Source organism: Haliotis asinina, chromosome 6 (assembly GCF_037392515.1).
Source record: "Haliotis asinina isolate JCU_RB_2024 chromosome 6, JCU_Hal_asi_v2, whole genome shotgun sequence".
In the NCBI taxonomy this organism is placed as follows: domain Eukaryota; kingdom Metazoa; phylum Mollusca; class Gastropoda; order Lepetellida; family Haliotidae; genus Haliotis; species Haliotis asinina.
The window spans coordinates 71,530,532-71,556,527 of record NC_090285.1 but is presented as its reverse complement, the minus strand read 5'-3'; the positions used below and the strand labels follow the sequence as shown (position 1 = coordinate 71,556,527).

At 42.2% G+C, this 25,996-nt stretch overlaps 2 protein-coding genes across 2 annotated transcripts; one reads left to right on the top strand and one right to left on the bottom strand.

The window, feature by feature from the left end:
• The first annotated feature begins 1,204 nt into the window (after positions 1-1,204).
• On the top strand, positions 1,205-24,391 carry LOC137287004 (uncharacterized). The gene is made up of 8 exons (XM_067819081.1): positions 1,205-1,474; positions 9,283-9,630; positions 15,007-15,354; positions 18,179-18,232; positions 19,339-19,596; positions 19,693-19,737; positions 20,338-20,422; positions 23,001-24,391. Exons 1-8 carry the CDS (start codon positions 1,414-1,416, stop codon positions 23,347-23,349), a joined length of 1,548 nt encoding a protein of 515 aa, XP_067675182.1. The 5' UTR covers positions 1,205-1,413; the 3' UTR covers positions 23,350-24,391.
• On the bottom strand, positions 23,569-25,439 carry LOC137288040 (uncharacterized). Its single transcript, XM_067820400.1, has 3 exons — positions 25,243-25,439; positions 24,465-25,020; positions 23,569-23,691 (listed from the first exon to the last, which is right to left on the bottom strand). The coding sequence occupies exons 1-3, from the start codon at positions 25,437-25,439 to the stop codon at positions 23,569-23,571; spliced, it is 876 nt and encodes a 291-aa protein (XP_067676501.1).
• Between the last annotated feature and the right edge of the window lie 557 nt (positions 25,440-25,996).

Below are 25,996 nucleotides of genomic sequence, written 5' to 3'. Positions count from 1 at the left end.
CTAGTGGAACATGGGGACATCATAGCTGATGCAAACAAGGAGACACCATATCTAGGGAAACATGGAGACAATGTAACTAGTGGAACATGGGGACATCATAGCTGATGCAAACAAGGAGACACCATATCTAGGGAAACATGGAGACAATGTAACTAGGTGAACATGGGGACATCATAGCTGATGCAAACAAGGAGACACCATATCTAGGGAAACATGGAGACAATGTAACTAGTGGAACATGGAGATGGCGTAACTAGTGGAACGTAGAGAAAGCGTAGCTAGGGGAAGAAACAAAACCAGAAAAAGGTTCACATAACTAGGGGGAAACATAGAGGTAACATAACCAACATAAACTGAGATCACAAAAGTAGGGTAAATACAGATATGATGTAACTAGGGTATGCACACAGATGTTAACATAAGTAGTGTTAAACATGGAGATAACGGAAAGAAACAAGGAGAGAACTTACCAAGGGGGAACACAGGGATCACAGACCTAGAGAACAGGTAGAGGAAGATGGAGATCACACAACCAATGGAACACTGACATGAAACAAGTAGAGGAACATGGTGACCACACAGGGATAAGATAGAGACCACACAACCAGGGGAACACTGACATGAAACAAGTAGAGGAACATGGTGACCACACAGACAGGGATAACTTGGTGACCACAAAGACAGGGATAACATGGAGACAACACAATCAGGGGGAACATGGAGACCACACAGACAGGGATAACATGGTGATCACACAATCGGGGGAACAGACAGGACATGGATACCACACAACCAGGGGAAACAGGGGAATCCCTTAACTGAAGGAACATGAGGTCCACACAGTGTGAACATTGGCCCCCACAACTAGGTGGGCATATAACATGGGACGACAATATATGTCTCTTCCAGAAAACACAGACCCTTGTTTGGTTCAGTGTGATGTGTCCCCACCAGAAGAGATAGAGCCTGGGTTAGTTCAATGTAATATGTTACCTCCAGGAGAGGCAGGTCGTAGTTTAGTTCAGTGATATGTGTCCCTACTGCTTTGAAGAGATAGCATCTATCTCAGAATAACGGTAACACGTATAAGGAAACATCACGTGTGCAGGCCTGCGCGGAGAATGGCAGAATATATTCAGCAATGGCTGAACAAAGTAATCTGCTTTCATCTTGTCAGTTTTAGTCCAGTGACATGGATCCGAGCAGCCGCACACCTGATGATCACAAAACAAGCAGTATCGCATGACCGCTCTCCACGGCTCTCCTTGGCTGGTGTGTTCGCTCTCCTTGTGATAGGTTTGTATGCAGCACTTCCTGATCGCGAGTCTTCGAATGGGTAGGAGAGGACACACCCTGAAAGAGAGGATATCCGGACCTCAGGCGAGTGTTTAAGTAAGAATCCATACCTACACAATGGCGGCCAGAGGTGTGTTGTGGTTGACGTTGTTTACCTGCGGAATAATGGTCCACACAGGTAAGCTGGTCAGGTGTACATACCGTCCCCTCAGACCCCAACATCACCAAGTATGCTAATTTGTACGTATGGGTGATGGTTTGACACGTACAGATGTGGTTTCAATGGAAATCCGAGCTAGCAGGAGGAAACCTCTTGATAACACATCCGTTGGGTCTCATGTTCTCGTTCACATTTGGTAGCATAGAGAAACCCTTTCATAATACAGCTGTTCGCGATCTGACGTATGTTAACAGACAGAAACCCCTTGATAAATCAACTGCTGTGGGCTCATGACCCCTCTCTTACATTTGTTAGTAAAATGAAATCCCTTTAGACCACAGCTGCTGTGGGCTCGTGGCCCCTTTCTTACATTTGTTAGTAAAATGAAATCCGTTTAGACAACAGCTGCTGTGGGCTCGTGGCCCCTCTCTTACATATGTTAGTAAAATGAAATCCCTTTAGACCACAGCTGCTGTGGGCTCGTGGCCCCTCTCTTACATTTGTTAGTAAAATGAAATCCCTTTATACCACAGCTGCTGTGGGCTCATGGCCCCTCTCTCATACTGATAACACAATTGTCGAGACTTATGTCCTATTCTTACACATGTTAGAGGAAGGAAACCCCTTCATAACACAGCTGCTGGGACTGTATAAGTCAGCGGCAGGACAGGCGGATTTATTGGTTATGGCATATCATTAAACGTATTGAGTTTCCTATTGCACTAACTATATACCGTATGTATAGAGGACACATCATATCCTGTTGCCTTGTACTGTGAGGCTACATGGTATAAGTCGGTTAGGTAGTCGTTCACAACAATGGCGAGACGTAACACAGAGATGACCGTGCTCATCCGAGGTTTTAATATATTTGCGATGACGTCGGAGTGTAACGCGCATGTTCACATGATCTGCCTACACGGTCTGCCACACGAGCAAAAACACCAGTAGTGGCAGGGGAACAGTGTCACCTGCGTGTGATCGAATGTCACATTCCTCCCACTAACTTGTCTGGGCTTGTCTTCCACATGACTGATGAGCTCCGTCTTCAACGTCAGTTACTGTTACAACTCCTGCATTTCACGCCATACTGAGGCGTGGTTACACGCACCACTTCTAGCAGGCTCACACAATTGTTTGTCCCACGCTATAGCTGCGTACAGGTACGCGTTCTTTAAAAAAGTTCTCGGTAAAAACGTACCTGTTAAAAAGTCCTAAATCTGCCTAGGTAAAAAGGTCCTACGGAACAAAACTCCTATTTTCATTTTCTACAAGAATTGTACAGACAAACAATGCTTTTTAATTTGTAGTTTTTCTTTATCGCACATACAACAAATGTAAAGGTCTTATGACATAAACCCGTATTGAAATGGGTTTTTAAAAACACCTTTTTAAAATATTAATAAATTTATTCTGTTAATTGAATACAGTCATATCAAACAAAGCAGTAAGGGTACAAATGCGTGATCGAACGTCTTGGGGTTCAATAAAAATGTTATATGAACAGGTAGCATAAAGAAATTATAATCCAATATTTTTCTTCAACTTCATTTAAAGACTTCGTCAGAAATCATAAATTGAGGATAAAAGAATCCATTTGTCTGAATTTTTTTCCCCAAATTATTGCTCTTTCTGGATTCTTTCAGTAGTGTAAATAAAATAATTCAAAAAGATAATAATTTCTTAACTTTTTGCAAACAAGAGTATATGATTTGGCCGTGGCTTATTATCCAAAAGCCAAACAAATGTCTGTTTTATTTGTTTTATTGTTCAGTTCTAAAGTTCTTTCCAGAGGATTTGTGTTACACTGCATTCCCAATATGCATGTACATGATATAAAGTTTCACTATCAACATTACGAAAGCTACATACTGCATTGCTTACAAGTTTCACTTTCAAAAGCGCGGTTTTTTATAAATATTTCTCTGCAAAAATTTCATTTGAAAATATAATTTTTTACATCTTTTAAATTCTTGCTGCAAATGTACTAATCAAAATCATTATCATGAAATAATTTTTCAGATGGTACGAGAGTGTGTTTTCTGTAATGTATATTGTTATTGATTAAGTTAATTTATTACAGGGTCACATTGTTTAGAGTTTTGAGCGATGGTTATTATGGGTCACATTTCGTATTACGGTAATAGTGTTTTAGCGGTACGCCTTTAAGGTAGAGCTTTAGAGTTGCCTCCCTTTTGTGCGTGTTTTTACTTTATGGTAAACACGAGGCCGGTCGCGAAGGTTTCATACTTCTCTGGAACGCTCAAGAATATGTGACTGTGTATATAAAGGCTTGTTGTTGTGTTGGCGGGGCACGGACACACGGACTCACCACTGGAGTTATACTGGAGTTGTGACATTATTCGTACCTATCTACATCTATGTGCCTCTTCTTCTGATAATCAACATCGGCCTACATCCAAGACTGACCGCTCGCCGCGTAACATTCAGTATAACCGTTTCTCTCTCAAACCAAGACTTTGATCAGTTGATATCATATTTGTGACCCCTTACTTCAGATCTGATCCTGCTGCATTGAAACCTCTATTGTGAATCATTGTATCTTGCTTTTGTCTGCTCAATACATAATATTGGATATTTTAGACTTGTCAGTTTCATATTTTGCTGGTTCTGAAGGGATTTCTTATACCCTTTGTCGCGGCAAATTAGTAACCGTCACACTATTTTATGTAAATATGAAGCTTAATATTGTCACATAAGAGTTTATCACAAAATAATTTTGAAGCATTTTTCACATCCATAAACTTTTATGAGAAAAGTTATTATCCAGATGATTGTTATGTATATTTCTGTATTGTTTTATAGTCCTTTTCCATGACTCAGGCATGATATACAAAACATATCCAATATCCATATATATACCTCTAATAACAAATTTGAACTTCAGATCTTCAAAAGATATGAAACCATCTTCATTGCAGAGGTCCTTAAATGTTAAAATTCCATTTTTAGCCCAATGCCTAACAAAGTGATTTGGGTTTTGTAATTATGATCCAACCATAAGGGGTGTTTGCTTCCATGGTGTCTTTATTACAGTATACTTTCTATGCCAACAAAACATCTTTCCAAAAAGCATATTATACATATGGAAATTAATTAAGCAACACCAAATTCAAAGACACATAAAAACTTAACAAAGTTTAACGAAGTAATTTTGATGATTGATTATTCAATTTTGATGTATTGACATACAGCATGAGCTTTTCATGGGTTGATATGACGCGCGTGAAGCTTGCACAGCGCACGTGCATTGCTTTAACCTCAACTTTCGAAAAATGCACTTTTTCCCTGGGGTGTTTACAAGCGCAGGTTGTCGATTGCATTCGGTTTTTCATTCATTTCAATGTCATGGCACGTAGGAAATTATCAGAGGCCACTCGTTGGCAAATAATCGGCATGAGGAATGCTGGTATGTCTCTAAGACAAATCGGGACTCAAATCGGACGACATCATTCCATAATTTCAAAACTTTTGAAAAAATACCGGGCCACTAATGAAGTTAAAGACCTGCCTAGACCAGGAAGACCCAGGAAGACCACAGTCCGGGAGGACAGAGCTTTACTGAGACTTGTACGGCGCAGGTCCTTCGACTCGAGCTCTCGGTTGAGACAGGAGTGGCTTCCAGGGAGACCCATCCCGAACAGGACTGTTCGGAATCGTCTGAAAGCTGCAGGATACCGGGCAAGGAGGCCAATCAAGCGACCCAGACTGTCTCCAGCCCATAAGGCAGCCCGACTGGCCTGGTGTAATGACCGTTTGCACTGGAACATTGCCTCTTGGAGGAAGGTCCATTTCTCAGATGAGAGCCGGTTCTTGCTGCACATGGTGGACGGTCGTACTCGGGTCTGGAGGCAGAGGAACACAGCAATGGCTCCACGGAACATCCAGGAGACTGTGGCCTTTGGGGGAGGTTCCGTTATGGTATGGGGGTGCATTTCCATGAACTGCAAGTTGGATATCATTACCATCCGTGGCAACCTTAACGGTGTTCGTTACCAACAGGAGGTTCTTGACAGGGCTGTGGTACCTCATTTTGAGAACCATCCTCTGGCAACGAGACCCATATTTATGGACGACAATGCTAGACCTCACAGGGCGCATGCTGTAAATGATTTTTTGCGGCAAAATGCAATTGACAGAATTCCATGGCCTGCCATGAGCCCTGACCTCAACCCCATTGAACATTTGTGGGACTTTATTGGCCGTCGTGTGAGGCAGAGAGACCCACCAGTCCATAATCTCAACGAATTGACGGCTGCCCTGCATGAGGAGTGGAACAGGATCCCCCAGAATCAGATCCGGAGACTCATCCAAGGAATGAGGAGGCGTCTGGAATCGGTGGTGCGTGCGCAGGGAGGACACACTAGATATTGATGAAAGTCGGTGTGCAGACTCTCAGATGACTGTTCTTTCTTTCCATGTGACATTTGTGTTAATACACCTGACAACAACGTCTGTGGATGAATAGTAAATTGTGTCCATTTTTTCATGAATTTAAGACAGTTTTAAGAATTTGGATTTCGTTGCAATAAAGCAAAGTCTTGATACTTTTTCCCTTTAAGTTGTTTGTCAGAGATCGTCTGTTGAATAAAAAAGTGTCAAACTATATCAACCCGGCATATTTTGATTGTCAGAACACTTCAAAGTTGCTCCAATAGAAAAAATTGGGGTGTTGCTTGATTAATTTCCAGGTGTATAGTTTCAATAATATTCTGAAAATTTGCTCCAAATTGTATTATATCATTTAATGGAAAATTGCATGGATTACTCATATTTGTTTTTCTCACATAGAGTCTGAATGTAGATAACATAATGGCATTAGCAAAGATTTTAATACTTGCCATATGAGTAAACCACCTTCTGTTTAATCTTTTTTCAAAATCCTCCGTTTGTCGCTTTTGTCATTCCAAATAAATCTGAGTAGTAGTCTCTCAAGGGAAGTGATAAATTCATTTGGTGGCGCAGGTAAATAATTGAAAAAGTGAACCAATTCTGAAAGATCCAATCTTTTATTTACACTGATTTTGCCAGTCGGTGTCAGATGTCTTCTTTCTAATAATTTCTTTAAATCTTTTTCTTGTGTTGATTGGCCATAAATCATTCATATCAGGTGTGAATCTAATAACCAGAACTTCATATTCCTTTCTTTGCCATTTTGTATTTATATCTTGACAAATAATATCTATAATATCTCTGCTACTGCTGTCAGCGTATTGAAATGTTGATTTGAAATACCCACACGAAATGACTACAATTAATACTGTAAGTTATAGGTTATATAATGAGTCACATGTGGACGTGAGACAATCTAGGCCTGCTGATGTTTATGAAGTTGGGTGCCAACTGCCACACCGTGTAAAAACTCGGGATGTTCCTTCTTCCGGCAATGTACCTACTGCTTGACACGCATTAGATGAGCCTGCGCAGTAAACGCGTTTGTGACAAGTAGGCTGGGCAAGGAATGTAGACGAATACACTCGGCTGCTACAGGTACAAATGTACATGAGGTAGCTCGGGGACTAAGCACGTGCAATACACCCTGACGGTGGCGTGAAATCAATACTGCTACTGTTTATCACGTCTCGTAGAGAGATTTCGTTAAGCAAGACACGATTTGCACGAGAAAATTGAACATTTTAATATTTAGACGACAACCTGTTTCCCTCTTGTTTCAAAAGGAATGTTTTGGAGGGCGTTCCCATATATGCAAATTGGGGTCATTTGTCAGGTCGTGGCTCATCTAATACTTGTCAAGCAGTACAGACTTTGTCCACCTCATACCTTTTAAGGTGTTTAAAAGATCAAATATCAATCGGAAAAAGTAATCTGTCATGTGTAATTTTTTCATGTTTCTAAAAGCATTTTTGATGTCATAGTATATTCTGCCATTATATAAGATATCAATGTCTGATGTCAAATTCGTCAAATAAATAATTAACTGGGACTTTTACCAAGAACTTTTTTACAGGTGCATTTTTTTTAACCAAGGACGTTTATCCTATAATCTACAAGTATGACGTGTGGTGTGAGGTCACAGAATGGCTTCATAACCATTGCGTTCGCTGTTTGGACCAATATCAAACACGACTATCTGGTATTCTCTTGCATGGTGTCTTCAAACTGTAAAGATATGAGCTGAATACTTCAACTGCTAAAAAGGCCAATACTAACATGGTATTTTATTTCCATCTCACGTCCGAACACAACCGTCTTGATGTTTCTAGAGAGGTGCTGCTCTCCAAGGACGTTGCACATCTCGGGTGTCAGGCTGCCCTAGAATGTGGATTAGGGTAACACATAAGCGCGCCCGCCCGCACTCCCGCACGTCCGCACGTCCGCACGCGCTCACCCGCACGCGCTCACATATATACACGTCTGGGATACAGGCACATACAGTAATCACGAACACATGTCGCATTAACTAAAACTGTCTGATTATATCTTATCGTGCCACACAGATGTGATCGAGGGCGGCCACATAAAGTTCTGTATCACGAACACCCATACCAGTTGCAGTCAGTATCAGTGCGTTAATTATTAACTTCCACTGTAGCTTTTTAGTCAGAAACCAATCTGTATTTTAATATTACCTTCCACCATAGTTTGGGTTTTAACCAGTAACCTATCAGTATTTTAATATTACCTTCCACCATAGTTTGGGTTTTAACCAGTAACCTCTCCGTATTTTAATATTACCTTCCACCATAGTTTGGGTTTTAACCAGTAACCTATCCGTATTTTAATATTACCTTCCACCATAGTTTGGGTTTTAACCAGTAACCTATCCGTATTTTAATATTACCTTCCACCATAGTTTGGGTTTTAACCAGTAACCTATCAGTATTTTAATATTACCATCCACCATAGTTTGGGTTTTAACCAGTAACCTATCAGTATTTTAATATTACCTTCCACCATAGTTTGGGTTTTAAACAGTAACCTATCAGTATTTTAATATTACCATCCACCATAGTTTGGGTTTTAACCAGTAACCTATCAGTATTTTAATATTACCTTCCACCATAGTTTGGGTTTTAACCAGTAACCTATCAGTATTTTAATATTACCATCCACCATAGTTTGGGTTTTAAACAGTAACCTATCAGTATTTTAATATTACCTTCCACCATAGTTTGGGTTTTAACCAGTAACCTATCAGTATTTTAATATTACCATCCACCATAGTTTGGGTTTTAACCAGTAACCTATCAGTATTTTAATATTACCTTCCACCATAGTTTGGGTTTTAACCAGTAACCTATCAGTATTTTAATATTACCATCCACCATAGTTTGGGTTTTAACCAGTAACCTATCAGTATTTTAATATTACCATCCACCATAGTTTGGGTTTTAAACAGTAACCTGTCCGTATTTTAATATTACCTTCCACCATAGTTTGGGTTTTAACCAGTAACCTCTCCGTATTTTAATATTACCTTCCACCATAGTTTGGGTTTTAACCAGTAACCTCTCCGTATTTTAATATTACCTTCCACCATAGTTTGGGTTTTAACCAGACACCAGTCGGTACGTATTACTGCCTTCCTTAGGATATTGCTGAAGACAGCAATCAGTCAGTACTTCGTCAGAAGGTGACTAATGCATTGTGCAGTCTTGACTTTAGGTTTTGGTTTAGGCAGAGATCAGTGATGCTGTAATGCTGACTTCTATTTTAGTTTTGTTCAATATCTGCTGCAATATTGACAACATAGATCGGTAGGGAGTCAGTTTAGTTCTTGTTTCAGTACGTAATGTAATTTTGGCTTCCACTCATTTACTGTCAACACTCATGTTCCCTTACAGTTTTTGCAGTGGACAACGTATCTCTTGGTTGCTTTGGGTCTGCGGGCTCTTGTCTGAACCATAACTTGACTTGCTCCGACACGGCCCGGGTAGCGATAAAGGAGGCCCTCTACGGCCACAAGACATGGGTCAACTGCACCACCGGGGTCATCAGCTGCAACGACACCTGCTGCTCCTACCTCCGCAACAGCGACTGCTTCCACACCTTCATCGCAAACGACATCAGCGATATCTATCGCAACTGCTCTTCCCACTTCTGTGACTTTCGGACACCGCGCCTGGTTGAATCGTGCCAGGGATTTCAGGCTGTCTCCAGTTATTCCGTAGTAGAGTATGAATGCGTGGACGGTATGTTTGACAACAAAATTGAGTTATTAATTATTATTTTTTCATCACTTTATTTCTTTTTGATCTGGGTACAGCATTAGATGAGGACAAAGCTTTATGGATGAGCAACTTCTTTAATCAGGTGGATCGACGTTTGGATACAGCTTCCGGTACAGTTGTCAAGGAAGTAAGAGGGTATAGCATTTCAGCATTTCATGCACGTTTAACAAATCAGCATATTTGTGGTATTATGGTGCAAGTCAAATTCATTTTCTATGTAACTAGCTTGTGGCGAAATGACCAAAATGTAACAGAGGTGTCGTATTTGCAACTGGAGTATGCATTAAACTTATGTAATTGGCAACTGTAATTCAGTTTGGGTTTCAGACCAGAAGAGTCTTTGAATGTCATTTAGAATGAAAATACATAAGAATGAAGATTTTTATGGATATCAACTTCTTTATGAGAGAACACAACATTTCGGAGTTAATGCTTACTCCTTCATCAGGTGATTGAGAAAGGGATACAGAGGTGTATTTATATGTACAGGTAAAACAATAACAAAGTAACAAGTGGAATGAGTTAACGACAGCTAGTATAAACAAGCACTGATAGGAAGCCGATAGTTAAGATAACAATGATGGAAGCCAATGGTGATGCATTACAGTTGATTGGATATGTTTACATAACACAGATACGGGGTAAGGACGATGTACATGATTGGGGATGAGGATGGAGGCCAATGGTGATACATTACGCATGATAGGATGATGTACATAACACTCGATAGGGGGTGAGCATGTTTACATGAGGGTTGATGATGTACAAACACAAGTAGGTAAGGGTGTACTCGGGTAGATTGGCTATACATGAATTACATAGATAGAATGTACACAGGTAGATGAGATTAATTTATCAATAAGTCCCAGGCACTTGGTAGGTACACTCCTTGGTCGCGGTTGATGGCTGGTTTCTGTCTCCGGATCTCGATGGCCTCTTGCAGTTTCCTTTGGCGCCAGTTGTTGTTGTTGGTAGATAGTATCCTAGTGTCCTCCCATCGAATTGAGTGTTCAGGGTTCTTGAGAATGTGTTCAGAGATGGCCGATTTCTGGTCGAGTTTCCTGACTGAGGTCTCATGTTCCTTCATTCTGGTGTTGATTGGTCTCAGCGTTTCTCCAATGTATAGGTCGCCACAGTTGCAAGGGATCTGGTAGATGCATCCTCTCGGGTTAGGGTGTTCACAGCTGGGTCCTTTACCGTTGGCTTTTAGGTAGGTCTTGATGGTCTTGCCACTGGAGAAGGTGACATCGATGCTGGCTTTGGTCTTGATGAGGCGTGATATTTGATGACTGATGGGGCCAAGGTAGGGTATGGTTACTCTGATGGGTGATGGAGAAGGTTTGGGGCGGGGTTCTCGGTCCTTAAGGGTCTTGTTGATGGTGGCTGTGACGAGCTGGGGAGGGTAACCGTTGAGTGTGGTGAATGTCTTTCTGAGGTGGTCCAGTTCATTGTTTAGGGCATCGGGGTGGCAGAGGGCTTTGGCACGTCTGGTAAGGGTGGCGATGATAGCTTGCTTGATCTGAGGATGGTGGCAGGAGTTGTAGTGGATGTACTGGTCGGTGTGCGTCGGCTTGCGGTAAACTGAGGTTCTAAGTCCATCGTCTGTGGTGTGGAGGGATACATCGAGGAAGGGCAGGTGTTGGTTGGTCTCAGTCTCCATGGTGAACTTGATTCTTGGATGCTGGTCGTTGAGGTGGTTGAGGAGCTCATTGGGGTCGTTGTCATAGGCGATGGTGGTGAAGGTGTCGTCGACTTTGCGGTACCAACAGAGGGGCTGGAACGGAGCTGTGGAGAGGGCTGCTTCCTCGAAGGAAGTCATGAAGATTTCTGTAATGAGAGGAGAAAGAGGTGAGCCCATGGGGAGACCGTGGATCTGCTTGTATATCTTACCATTGAATGTGAAGTAGGAGGTGTCAAAGCAGCTGCGGGCGAGGTTGGTGATGCTGTCTATGGTGAGCTGGGTGTCCAAGTCTTCTATCCGGTTGGCTAACTTGCTGCGAAGGATGTCCAGGGCTTCTTCTAGTGGGATGTTGGTGAAGAGGTCCACGACGTCGTAGCTGACCATGGTGCCTGTGGGGTTGGATTCTTTCAGCTGGTTGACAAAGGATGAAGAGTCGCTGATGTAGGACTTGCTATCTTTGCCAAGTGGAGCGAGGAGACGTGTGAGGAACTGGGCGGTGTTGTAGAAAACTGAACCTCTTGAGCAGACTAGGATCCGGGCTTTGGGCGGGTTCTTGTGGATCTTGATGGTGGCTCTTCCGTATGGGGCTTGGGAGTTGATAGGGTTCAGCTGGTTGAAGATGATGTCGTTGATTTCTCTCTTCTCATGGAGGTCCTTCAGGGTTTTCTTGTGTTGTGTTTCCAGTCTGGCCGTCGGATCTTTCTTGATGTTGAGGTAGGTGGTGGTGTCTGAGAGGCTGTTGTCGACGAGCTGGAGGAATTCCGGGGTGTCCATGATGACTGCTGCTTTGCCCTTGTCAGCTTCGGTGATGGTGATGCTGTCATGCTTCTTGAGTTCCTCACACGTCTCCTCGCTCCACTTGGCAAAGATGGCAAGTCCTACATCAGCGACTCTTCATCCTTTGTCAACCAGCTGAAAGAATCCAACCCCACTGGCACCATGGTCAGCTACGACGTCGTGGACCTCTTCACCAACATCCCACTAGAAGAAGCCCTGGACATCCTTCGCAGCAAGTTAGCCAACCGGATAGAAGACTTGGACACCCAGCTCACCATAGACAGCATCATCAACCTCGCCCGCAGCTGCTTTGACACCTCCTACTTCACATTCAGTGGTAAGATATACAAGCAGATCCACGGTCTCCCCATGGGCTCACCTCTTTCTCCTCTCATTACAGAAATCTTCATGACTTCCTTCGAGGAAGCAGCCCTCTCCACAGCTCCGTTCCAGCCCCTCTGTTGGTACCGCAAAGTCGACGACACCTTCACCACCATCGCCTATGACAACGACCCCAATGAGCTCCTCAACCACCTCAACGACCAGCATCCAAGAATCAAGTTCACCATGGAGACTGAGACCAACCAACACCTGCCCTTCCTCGATGTATCCCTCCACACCACAGACGATGGACTTAGAACCTCAGTTTACCGCAAGCCGACGCACACCGACCAGTACATCCACTACAACTCCTGCCACCATCCTCAGATCAAGCAAGCTATCATCGCCACCCTTACCAGACGTGCCAAAGCCCTCTGCCACCCCGATGCCCTAAACAATGAACTGGACCACCTCAGAAAGACATTCACCACACTCAACGGTTACCCTCCCCAGCTCGTCACAGCTACCACCAACAAGACCCTTAAGGACCGAGAACCCCGCCCCAAACCTTCTCCATCACCCATCAGAGTAACCATACCCTACCTTGGCCCCATCAGTCATCAAATATCACGCCTCATCAAGATCAAAGCCAGCATCGATGTCACCTTCTCCAGTGGCAAGACCATCAAGACCTACCTAAAAGCCAACGGTAAAGGACCCAGCTGTGAACACCCTAACCCGAGAGGATGCATCTACCAGATCCCTTGCAACTGTGGCGACCTATACATTGGAGAAACGCTGAGACCAATCAACACCAGAATGAAGGAACATGAGACCTCAGTCAGGAAACTCGACCAGAAATCGGCCATCTCTGAACACATTCTCAAGAACCCTGAACACTCAATTCGATGGGAGGACACTAGGATACTATCTACCAACAACAACAACTGGCGCCAAAGGAAACTGCAAGAGGCCATCGAGATCCGGAGACAGAAACCAGCCATCAACCGCGACCAAGGAGTGTACCTACCAAGTGCCTGGGACTTATTGATAAATTAATCTCATCTACCTGTGTACATTCTATCTATGTAATTCATGTATAGCCAATCTACCCGAGTACACCCTTACCTACTTGTGTTTGTACATCATCAACCCTCATGTAAACATGCTCACCCCCTATCGAGTGTTATGTACATCATCCTATCATGCGTAATGTATCACCATTGGCCTCCATCCTCATCCCCAATCATGTACATCGTCCTTACCCCGTATCTGTGTTATGTAAACATATCCAATCAACTGTAATGCATCACCATTGGCTTCCATCATTGTTATCTTAACTATCGGCTTCCTATCAGTGCTTGTTTATACTAGCTGTCGTTAACTCATTCCACTTGTTACTTTGTTATTGTTTTACCTGTACATATAAATACACCTCTGTATCCCTTTCTCAATCACCTGATGAAGGAGTAAGCATTAACTCCGAAACGTTGTGTTCTCTCATAAAGAAGTTGATATCCATAAAAATCTTCAGACCAGAAGAGGTTCAATGTTTGCTACCTTAGCAGAATATATATAGTTTTTAGGTAATGTGAAAATGATACTCAGCACATGATTGTTCCTCTGTTTGAATCCTTGATTAATGGTTTCTATGTTAATTTTCAAAAGGGTGTCTGTTTAGTAGATCTTGCCAAAGTGTTTTGACATGTTTGCATTCATACAATAAATGAATGATCGATTCTTTTTCAACATCATAAAATTACAAGGTGGTGATTCTATTAGCTTGTATCTATATAAATCTTTAGTGGTTGTGAGGATCCTGTGGAGAATGCGGTATTAAAGCCATCAGTGCCTAGCACTAGAAGATGCTCGAAATGGTGTAAAAGTATGTGTTTTCCACTGATTGTGTTTGATATCTATCGGCATTCGGTATTCTACTTTGATAATGCAGTTTTTTTACTTATAGCTTCCTTGTGAAGATACCTGTATGCTACATCCTTTCTTGGTTTTGAGTTGTATTTCCAAATTCGGAGGAATAGAAGAAAATCTTTCTGAATATTAAATTTGAGCGAACACTATTTTGAATATGTTTTCAATGAAGATAAGAATCTTGTATATTCAAAGAAATTTATTTTAATCCCATAAGTTCTACGAATTCTTTATAAGAAAGAAATGTATCGTCATCTTTTACGTAAAATTTTACATTTGATTACATGTGATGTCCACATACTCCTAGTTTTCTCCCTATTGTTAGCTTATCATTTGCCTGTTTGTACTGCCTGCTGAGATGATCATATTTTCATGTTTTCAAATTATGATTATGATAATTGTCTTTAAGATGAATGTAAGCCCATTAGTTGCGTCCCCACCCTGAATACCATCTTTTGTAATTTCAGCTTTTGTATCGCTGGGTATAAACTAAATGATGCTGGGAAGATTACTCTGTTTTTCAGCAGTTGTTTTTCAGAGTTAGCATGTCCTTCTAATTGTCTTTGGGTATTTGTTTTTCCACTCACTTGTCTCATGGCCGTGGTATATATTGTATCTGTTACTGACAGAGTCTTCCATCGTCCCCATGTGTGGCGCTGCTCAATACACCGTCGGTACGTCGGTCTCCGTCCTGTACGACCCGACTCAGCAGTACATGCTGGCTACTGATGTGTGTTACTGTACCGTGTCCAGGCCCAGCAGGGGCGAAGTCATAATTGAAGGCATCGACGTCCGCATGTCTGGACCAAACGGCCAGTGCGGAGTTCTGGGTATCTATAACATCAGCTCCACCTTGGCACAGCAGACCTGTCGCTCTCCGCCAACATGGCCGTCACTGACACTCGCGCGAACGTCAGACCAATACTTCTTCTTGACGCTCACTAATCTGGCAGAATTTGTCTGGATAAGATTCAAAGGTAACCTGAAACTGTATGCCAACTGAGTGAATATAGTTAAAAATACCACATTATAGATCACGAGATCAATTGCAGTTGATGCGACGTTTCGGTGTAGATCTTAACACTGTTTTCAAGGAAATGATACACGACATATGCACAAGGACAAATATGTACATGGCGGGTATTTGAGTTCATACAGACAGTAGGAGCTGACATGTGATAAGATATGATTAGAGCCAGTAGACAAAGGATGGGATATTCTTGATTAGGATTGATTAGTTGATCGTAACGCGTAATATAATAAGGATGTAAAAACATTGACCTTTGTTGATTGTCGGGTTGAGTCTTTTGACCTTGAATATAAAATATAAATCTATGCTTCACTGCGGGGGTCTAATTCTGTAATTACCATATGTTAAATCTGACCACTTTTCGATTGTGAATACAGCAGTGTTTGTTTCCATGTTCCGATGTAAGTTGCAATGCCCTTGTACGTTTAGAGTTTACTTATTATGGCCTCATGCCGAAAAGGATGGTGGCGTACTGGAATTGTTTTAATTCATTATCATTTATTATTATCATTATTATTCCAGCGCTTTTCTCTCCAAACATAACTCGAAAACCAGTTGTCAAATTCGTTTAAAAAATCATCAAAGTCCTGACGTCGGTACCGCAAAAAACCTCAAGTCTGTAGACTGAAGGACAAACTGCAGATAAATCAAAATTGATTTAAAAAATTCAGTTTCTAGACTAATAATCTCCTACACCACTGGTCCAAATGTCTGGTATAGATCCGGGATCAGGACACCTGCACATATCACCTGTAGGACACATGTAGCTACAGAGAACCTTTTGGAGGCCATACTGGATTGAATTGTTTGTCCTTGGTTGCCACCATTTTTCTGACTACGTCTCTCTCAAAACGTCGATGCTGGAACTTATAAGCTCCAGAGCGTCCAGACATTCAATACTTTGTGTCCAGGAAACAGAACGGAAATATGGAAAACTCTTTCCAAGTTTGACAGCTGAAGTCCCGGAGATTCCTAACACAAACTGTTATAGACATTTCAACAACGGAGCATTTTATAGAGGGAAGTGTTCCTTCTCCCGAGTACTTGAAAACTACACCACCTCGGCTGTTTTCAAGAGATCAGCTCTTCTGTCAGAAACGAGTACTGGAGGTGTTTTTGAGATCTGTTCAAGATTTAAGGCCCATAAATACACCTCAATCAGTTGTACCTCACACGTCTAGTACTTTTCGACCAAATTGTGAATGTTCATACAGAATATGATTGGGAATGTTTAGTAACTGTTTATCTTTGACAGCACATGTTACTTACACTTGTTTGCAAGCACAAAAAGTCATGATAGGTATCTTCAAACAACTAAATGTACATGGAGACATAAAGTTCAGTTCTTATTTTAAAATATTTGATACTAAAATTAAGCCGATTTTATTGTATGGAGCTGAAATATGGGGTTTGAATTATTACAATGATTTAGAAAGAGTCCAATTGAAAGCATGTAAAAGATTTCTTGGTGTTAAGTCCAATATAATGAATGAATACAGTAGTGTATGGAGAATGAGGTAAATACCCGATGTACTTGTATACGAATATAAGAGTTTGAAAATACTGGTTAAAACTACTGAAGATACCTTCTTATAGGTTACCAAAGAAATGTTACAATATGTTGATACTATTCGATAAAAATAGACATACAAATTGGGTTTCTTCTGTCAGACATTTTGTATTCTCCAAAGGGTTTGGGTGCGTATGGAGCAATCAGTATGTTGATTCTGAGGGTAAGTATATGTTAGAACTAACACAAAGATTAAAAGATATATATTTGCAAGAATGGTTTGCAAAAATATCCCTTTCCGGTAAATGTACTTTTGATGCCGAAACATATCTTTCATGTCTCAATATAAAAAGAATATAGGATATCGTTAAGGCGATTGAGATGTTCCTCACGTGATTTATGTATCGAAAGTGGAAGATTTAAAAATGTCAAAAGAGAAAACAGAACTTGCAAACTATGTGATCTTAACCAAATAGAAGATGGGTATCATTTCCTTATAATTTGCCCTGCTTATAATTCCATTAGGAAGTTGTATATTAAGAAATATTATTCTGTCCATCCAAACCTAGATAAATTCGCAGCTTGTTAAATAGCACAAACCGTACTATGCTTCAAAACTTGTCCATGTTTGTTTACTATACCATGTTGTTTAGAACAGAATATATCTTTGAACACAATGTAACCTACAGTTGATTACTGTCTCTTTTTCAAGTATATTTTATGTGCGTGTAACTATCGATGTAATAATGTTTTTTTGTACTACAGGCCTGTGGACTTTCATTACCGGAAATAAAATAGAATAATAGTCGTATAATCCAACTGTATCCCCATCGCTAGTAAGACTAACAACTGCAAAGGAAGACATGTGTTTTGAAAACTTCGTATTATATTGCTTACTAAAGTTCCTATGTGTATAAACATGGCTCCGTTCAGCTAAGGCTACCAAAGTTAGTGTTCCTGTTCTTATCTTGTTCATATTTTTCCGTGGTGTGAAATCATATTCTTAGACCCATTATTATGAACTTTGAAGTAAATTGAATCCAGATCATATTACATACCTTCTATTCATAAATCTGGAATGGTCTCCTGTTGCATCTCATGTTAACTTTAATATAATCCGAGGAAGTTAGTTCTCATGGGGTTACCTGGTACTAGATGATTTATTCACAAAAAGATCATGGTCCCACGTCTCTGTTAGCAGCTGAAAAGGCAGCAAAGCATCATTTGGCTTAACCCGTGTGTCTATTTCATTCACTTTCAGGAACGAATGCGTTGACTGTTGCCTGTAGCCTGAATGCCGTCCACACCACAACACGTAAGTACTAAAACTTACAACACGTAAGTACTGAAACATACAACATGTAAGCACTGAAACATACAACACACAATTACAGAAACATACAACACGTAAGTACTGAAACATTCAACACGTAAGCGCTGAAACATACAACACGTAAATACTGAAACATTCAACATGTAAGTACTGAAACATACAACACGTAAGTACTGAAACATTCAACATGTAAGTACTGGAACACTCAACAAATAAGTACTGAAACATTCAACAAATAAGTACTGAAACATTCAACATGTTAGTACTGGAACACTCAACAAATAAGTACTGAAACATTCAACAAATAAGTTCTGAAACATTCAACATGTAAGTACTGGAACACTGAACACGTAAGTACTGATACACTCAATATGTAAGTACTGAAACATACAACATGTAAGTACTAAAACACTCTACACGTAAGCACTGAAACTGCCAACACGTTAAGTACTAAAACACTCAACACGTAAGCACCTGCTGCAACTTTTGACTTGGGAAGGTGCACCGACAGTAGCTTTTGACTGGGGAAGGTGCACCAACAGCAGCTGTTGACTGGGGAAGATGCAAGAACTGCAGCTGTTGACTGGGGAAGGTGCACCAACGGCAGCTGTTGACTGGGGAAGGTGCACCAATGGCATCTGTCGATTGGGGACGGTGCACCAACAGTAGTTGTTGACTGGGGAAGGTGCACCAACTGCAACTGTTGACTGGGGACTATGCACCAACTGCAGTTGTTGACTGGGGAAGGTCCAACAACAGCAGCTGTTGAGTGGGGAAGGTGCACCAACTTCAAGGGAATGTCAAATCCATTTTGATGTACACTCATTCCATAAACTAGATTTATCCATTAGGAACAGTTTGATCTAAATGGGTATGTTTGACACATGAAGTGGCATGTACAAAGGCTCTGTGTTTGTTTAGTAAGAAACACGTAAGTACTTCAAATGCAAGTTTTGAAGCATACACGATATATCTGTACATGGTGAAAGATCCATTTATTAAAAAGGACATTTTAAAAAGCCTAATATGATTGAAACGCCTTTACATCTGTCCTTTAGTATACACGTGTCATACTTATGTCATTCAAGCTGCACCTACAACGACGACAACTCCTACTACGACTACTACTACGGTTACGTACCCAACGGCCCCACCACCGACCACTATTCAACCACTGACTCAATCTTCTTCTTCCTCACCTGCGACTACTACAACATCCGCTACCACAGATGAGCCTGCTACACCGCCCAAGTCAACAATTATTAGAACGTCTGCGACTACAACACAGTCAGCTTCAAGGACTACCAGCAGCAGCGTGACGACGGAGACGCGGACAACGCCAAAAGGTAAGTGGTGTCCTGCTGTGTGGTATCCACTTGACCAAACTAACTTTACTAAACTGTACTATACATACTCTACTTGCTGTGCTATTCCTGTTTCAGAGGCAATCGGACCTGGAACCACAGCTTTGGACCAAGGAGATTCAGGTGAGACGTGTGATTGCCGACTTTCTTTTCTAGTATTATATTTCAGAAAGTTTGATGATGATCATATAGAAATCATCCAAAGTATAATTTATTAAAGATACACACACAGTGACTGGACATGCAGCGACTGGCATGGTGTTGGCTGAGTGCAGAGAACTGGGACTGGGACAGAAACCATGCACAGCAACATTTGTTTCTGAGAAGGCAGGTAGACCCACCTTCATCAGCGCCGTGATATTGCTGAAATATTGCTGAAAGCGGCGCCGTACCATACTCACTATTTGAAAGAATTCGAGCCATATTTGTATATATACAAATCCGTACGTTATGATTTGTTATCCCTAGTTGTGTGTAACAAGCAATGGTAGTTACCTTTTTCACTCATGTGTCATAACGAGCATGCACGGAATGGTTTTGTATTTTGTCCACTACTTTGCGAGGACCAGTTTTGCATTGTCTATTAGTGTGCAAGGAGCAGTCATGCATTGTCAGCTGTAATCTTAAGGAGACTGCAAGGAACAGGTTTGTATTGTCAACGTGTGTGCGAGGTTACGTTTGATATTGTCATTGACACCGTCAAGAAATGTGGATGTATTACAGGATCAAACGTTGGCGCAGCCGTCGGTGCCGTAGTCGGTGGAATATTCATCCTAGTCGTTATTGTCGCCATCGGATTGTGCAGGAGGTAAGTAACTGGTTTGAAATAAACGTCTTCCTTGTTTCACTGTGCAGGAGGTAAGTAACATGTGTGAAACGACCTGTATCACTGAGCAGGAGGTAAGTAACATGTGTGAAACGACCTGTATCACTATGCAGGATGTAAGTAACTAGTGTGAAACGACTGGTTTCGCTTTGCAGGAGGTAAGTAACTAGTGTGAAACGACCTGTCTCGTTGTGCAGGAGGTAAGTAACTAGTGTGAAACGACCTGTCTCACTGTGCAGGTGGTAAGTAACTAGTGTGACACGACCTGTCTCACTGAGCGGGAGGTAAGTAACTAGTGTGAAACGACCTGTCTCGCTGTGCAGGAGGTAACTAGTGTGAAACGACCTGTCTCATTGTGCAGGAGGTAAGTAACTAGTGTGAAACGACCTGTCTCATTGTGCAAGAGGTAAGTAACATGTGTGAAACGACCTGTCTCACTGAGCAGGAGGTAAGTAACTAGTGTGAAATGACCTGTATCACTGAGCAGGAGGTAACTAGTGTGAAACGACCTGTCTCATTGTGCAAGAGGTAAGTAACTAGTGTGAAACGACCTGTCTCACTGAGCAGGAGGTAAGTAACAAGTGTGAAACGATCTGTCTCGCTGAGCAGGAGGTAAGTAACTAGTGTGAAATGACCTGTCTCACTGAGCAGGAGGTAACTAGTGTGAAACGACCTGTCTCATTGTGCAAGAGGTAAGTAACTGGTGTGAAACGACCTGTCTCACTGAGCAGGAGGTAAGTAACAAGTGTGAAACGATCTGTCTCGCTGTGCAGGAGGTAAGTAACTAGTGTGAAATGACCTGTCTCACTGAGCAGGAGGTAACTAGTGTGAAACGACCTGTCTCATTGTCGGTGGAATATTCATCCTAGTCGTTATTGTCGCCATCGGATTGTGCAGGAGGTAAGTAACTGGTTTGAAATAAACGTCTTCCTTGTTTCACTGTGCAGGAGGTAAGTAACATGTGTGAAACGATCTGTATCACTGAGCAGGAGGTAAGTAACATGTGTGAAACGACCTGTATCACTATGCAGGATGTAAGTAACTAGTGTGAAACGACTTGTTTCGCTTGCAGGAGGTAAGTAACTAGTGTGAAACGACCTGTCTCGTTGTGCAGGAGGTAAGTAACTAGTGTGAAACGACCTGTCTCACTGCGCAGGTGGTAAGTAACTAGTGTGACACGACCTGTCTCACTGAGCGGGAGGTAAGTAACTAGTGTGAAACGACCTGTCTCGCTGTGCAGGAGGTAACTAGTGTGAAACGACCTGTCTCATTGTGCAGGAGGTAAGTAACTAGTGTGAAACGACCTGTCTCATTGTGCAAGAGGTAAGTAACATGTGTGAAACGACCTGTCTCACTGAGCAGGAGGTAAGTAACTAGTGTGAAACGACCTGTATCACTGAGCAGGAGGTAACTAGTGTGAAACGACCTGTCTCATTGTGCAAGAGGTAAGTAACTAGTGTGAAACGACCTGTCTCACTGAGCAGGAGGTAAGTAACTAGTGTGAAACGACCTGTCTCACTGCGCAGGTGGTAAGTAACTAGTGTGACACGACCTGTCTCACTGAGCGGGAGGTAAGTAACTAGTGTGAAACGACCTGTCTCGCTGTGCAGGAGGTAACTAGTGTGAAACGACCTGTCTCATTGTGCAGGAGGTAAGTAACTAGTGTGAAACGACCTGTCTCATTGTGCAAGAGGTAAGTAACATGTGTGAAACGACCTGTCTCACTGAGCAGGAGGTAAGTAACTAGTGTGAAATGACCTGTCTCACTGAGCAGGAGGTAACTAGTGTGAAATGACCTGTCTCACTGAGCAGGAGGTAACTAGTGTGAAACGACCTGTCTCATTGTGCAAGAGGTAAGTAACTGGTGTGAAACGACCTGTCTCACTGAGCAGGAGGTAAGTAACAAGTGTGAAACGATCTGTCTCGCTGTGCAGGAGGTAAGTAACTAGTGTGAAATGACCTGTCTCACTGAGCAGGAGGTAACTAGTGTGAAACGACCTGTCTCATTGTGCAAGAGGTAAATAACTGGTGTGAAACGACCTGTCTCACTGAGCAGGAGGTAAGTAACAAGTGTGAAACGATCTGTCTCGCTGTGCAGGAGGTAAGTAACTAGTGTGAAATGACCTGTCTCACTGAGCAGGAGGTAACTAGTGTGAAACGACCTGTCTCATTGTGCAAGAGGTAAGTAACTAGTGTGAAACGACTTGTCTCACTGTGCAGGAGTTAAGTAACTAGTGTGAAACGACCTGTCTCACTGAGCAGGAGGTAAGTAACTAGTGTGAAATGATCTGTATCACGGTGCATCAAGGTAGACAAAACACATTTGACATAACGGAAGAAACAGGAATACTTTGCTATGACAGACAAGACATAAGGCCTATCTAGACCAGGACTTATTACAAAATACTAGAAAATGATCTTTAACGGTAACAGAAATTATAGTTATCCTGTGCTGTGACAACCAAACAGTACTTTCATCCGTCATGCAAAGGTTCAAGAATGTATACTCTTTGTTTAAATAATGTCTGATCATATTGACAGGGTATTATCTCGTCTACAGAAAACACAAGATAGCCAAGCAATCCATGAATCTCGGCCAACTGGGACAACCCGTATCACCTGATGCGGAGAACGGACGACAACCTGTTGTATATGACAACGTTGTCACGTCCTGTGTCACACAATCACCGCTCGATCCTACCATCTCCAGTCCTGTATCAAAGACACTGAACACGTCAGACAGGAAATCTAGTGGCCCACGTGAGGCTGTTGAAGCATCACAGAAGCAGAATGCCGCTGACATGTATAGCAAATTGAACAACAACACGATCAGCACTGAGCATGAATATACCACTGTTGTTCCAGCAGAGGAAGTGAAGGACAACAACATAGTCTCCATACGGTTATGAAGTCCAGTACTAACATTAGTTAACACCGGGTTAACATCACCATTGTTTAGTGGCAATGTAAGAACGACAATTATCTGGACATACAGATCATGTTGACGATGCTGTGATCACGGCTCTTCCCTATGCCGCACATACAAGAAGTGCACACACGTAGCGTCAGTGAATCACATAGTATACCTGACGTGCAACTGTAATGGCGGTGTCTTTGAGGTATCAGCATTACAGGTACCACGTTACTGTGCAGGGCTGCCTCCATCTTGCTGTTCCACTGAACCTTCGGGTGCACTTGTACGGAGATGGCCAGGAGAAGTGGTCATCTGTGCGTTTGACTTTCTTGATATCCTTTGAAAACGGACAATTCCTCACACAGAATATTCCCCGCGGGACTATTCCACGCACAGACAATAAACTTTCAACCCGCCACGGTTGTTTTGAAATCTATAATGTCACATTATAACTGTTTAGTAAACATTCCGAGGGATACGTTATCCCTCTCATCTCAGTTAAATTCAGTAGTGTACTAAAATGTGAGATCAACGTTTGAGATATCATCAACGAAATGAAAGATTTATTACAAACACAACGTAACGCCCTCCTTTGCTCCAGACAGTTAATACTCTTAGACATAATATAGACATAAGGGTACAGCTCAACTCAGTTTAAAGTAATTAGGAAAAAAAACCAACAGCAATTCTCTCGTAACTACTCTCCCAGAACTCAACAATACAAATCATAAAAATACCTAACGTGTAGGGAATTAGCACTCAGGTGATTGGGAATTGTCTGGAGGGGAATTGAGATGTGGGATAATATCTGTGTGGGGAGTTGGCCGACACACCAAAGCGTCAGTCTATGAGAGGCCGACCACTTAATTGTATATTCGGGGTTGTGCGTCAGGGTAGGGATTGGACCCTGTATCTCTACTTTTATAAAATGTCCAAAGTTGATGGAAAATGATAGCTTAAACGAGATTTAACCAGAACAAGTTGATAGGTGTCTCTACAGGTTTTCAAAATATACTCATTAAAGGTTTCAAGAGGCACTGACTGTTTAATCTTTTGTCTCTGTCGAACTCTCACTAGCCCCGACGCCTTCACAACAAAAAAAAAACAAACAGCCACAGCCACAACCACAATCACAATCACAGCCATATCCACAGCCACAACCACAACCACAGCCACAAACACATCCACATCCACACCCACACCCACATCCACACCCACAGCCACAACCACAAGCACAGCCATATCCACAACCACAACTACAACCACAGCCACAACCACATTCACAGCCACAGCCACAACCACAACCACAATTGCAGCCATATCCACACCCACACCCACATCCATAGCCACAGTCATAACCACAACCACAGCCACAACCACAAATACACCCACAACCACAATTACAGGCATATCCACAACCACAACCACACCCACAGCCACATCCATAGCCATAGCCACAGCCACAGCCACAACCACAACCACAACCACAACCACAACCACAACCACAGCCACAATCACAACCACAACCACAACCACAACCACAATCACAACCACAGCCACAGCTCTAATCACAGCCACAGGCACAACCACAACCACAGCCACAATCACATCCACAGCCACAATCACATCCATAGCCACAATCACATCCACAGCCACAGCCACAGCTCTAATCACAGCCACAGGCACAACCACAACCACAGCACAACCACAACCACAGCACAACCACAACCACAACCACAACCACAACCACAACCACAGTCACAGCCACAGTCACAACGACAGCCACAGCCACAGCCAAAGTCACAGCCACAAGCACAACCACAACCACAGCCACAATCACATCCATAGCCACAATCACATCACCAGCCACAGCCACAGCTCTAATCACAGCCACAGGCACAACCACAACCACAGCACAACCCCAACCACAGCCACAATCACAATCACAATCGCAGCCACAAGGACAAGCACAAGCACTGTCACAGCCACAGACACAACCACAACCACAACCACAACCACAACCACAACCACTGTCACAGCCACAGCCACAACCACAACTACAACCACAGCCACAGTCACAGCCATAGCTATAAACCACAACCCCAACCACAACCACAGTCACAGCTACAGCCACAACAATAGGCATACTGGGTAGAGGACAAAATCGTTGAAGTTTTCTACCTTCTTCTATCATTAATACATGTATGTGATTTGAACACCTAAATTCATCAAGGGCTGTTCGATATGAAGTTACGTTCCCAGCTGACAAACAATACTATATGTCTTCACAATATTATTCCTTCATTACTGATTGATATACATTAAATTTTGGAAAATGACATATTTATTCAAACCGACAGGCACCAAGGTCTATATATCTATCTTCATCAACATTGAGAAATTTAGTAATATCAATAACGAACAATTAAAATAGCAGTGGTGATAGTTGGCAAGCCCCTTTCACTCCGCTCACACAGTCAAACAGAGAAGCCGTCGTTGCAGTGATGTTATATTTGTGTATATATTTCTAATTAATCTGCAAAATTTACCGTTCACATTGTCAGTCCAAAGTTCATACATCAAACCTGTTCTACTGATGGAATCAAATGCGGCTTCAAGATCAAGTAAACAGCAGTATAGTC

Bases quoted from the DNA above. Each gene is read 5' to 3' on its own strand.
- LOC137287004 (XM_067819081.1), top strand. From the start codon at position 1,414: ATGGCGGCCAGAGGTGTGTTGTGGTTGACGTTGTTTACCTGCGGAATA. The intron at 18,233-19,338 runs GTAAGTACTAAA...ATGTCATTCAAG, and splicing joins TGCCGTCCACACCACAACAC to CTGCACCTACAACGACGACA. The intron at 20,423-23,000 runs GTAAGTAACTGG...TCTCGTCTACAG, and splicing joins GCCATCGGATTGTGCAGGAG to AAAACACAAGATAGCCAAGC.
- LOC137288040 (XM_067820400.1), bottom strand. From the start codon at position 25,439: ATGGCTGTGACTGTGGCTGTGGTTGTAGTTGTGGTTGTGGCTGTGGCT. The intron at 25,021-25,242 runs GTGATTAGAGCT...GGCTGTGATTAG, and splicing joins TTGTGGTTGTGCCTGTGGCT to AGCTGTGGCTGTGGCTGTGG. The intron at 23,692-24,464 runs GTTTGTTTTTTT...CCGTTTTCAAAG, and splicing joins TTGTGGTTGTGGCTGTGGCT to GATATCAAGAAAGTCAAACG.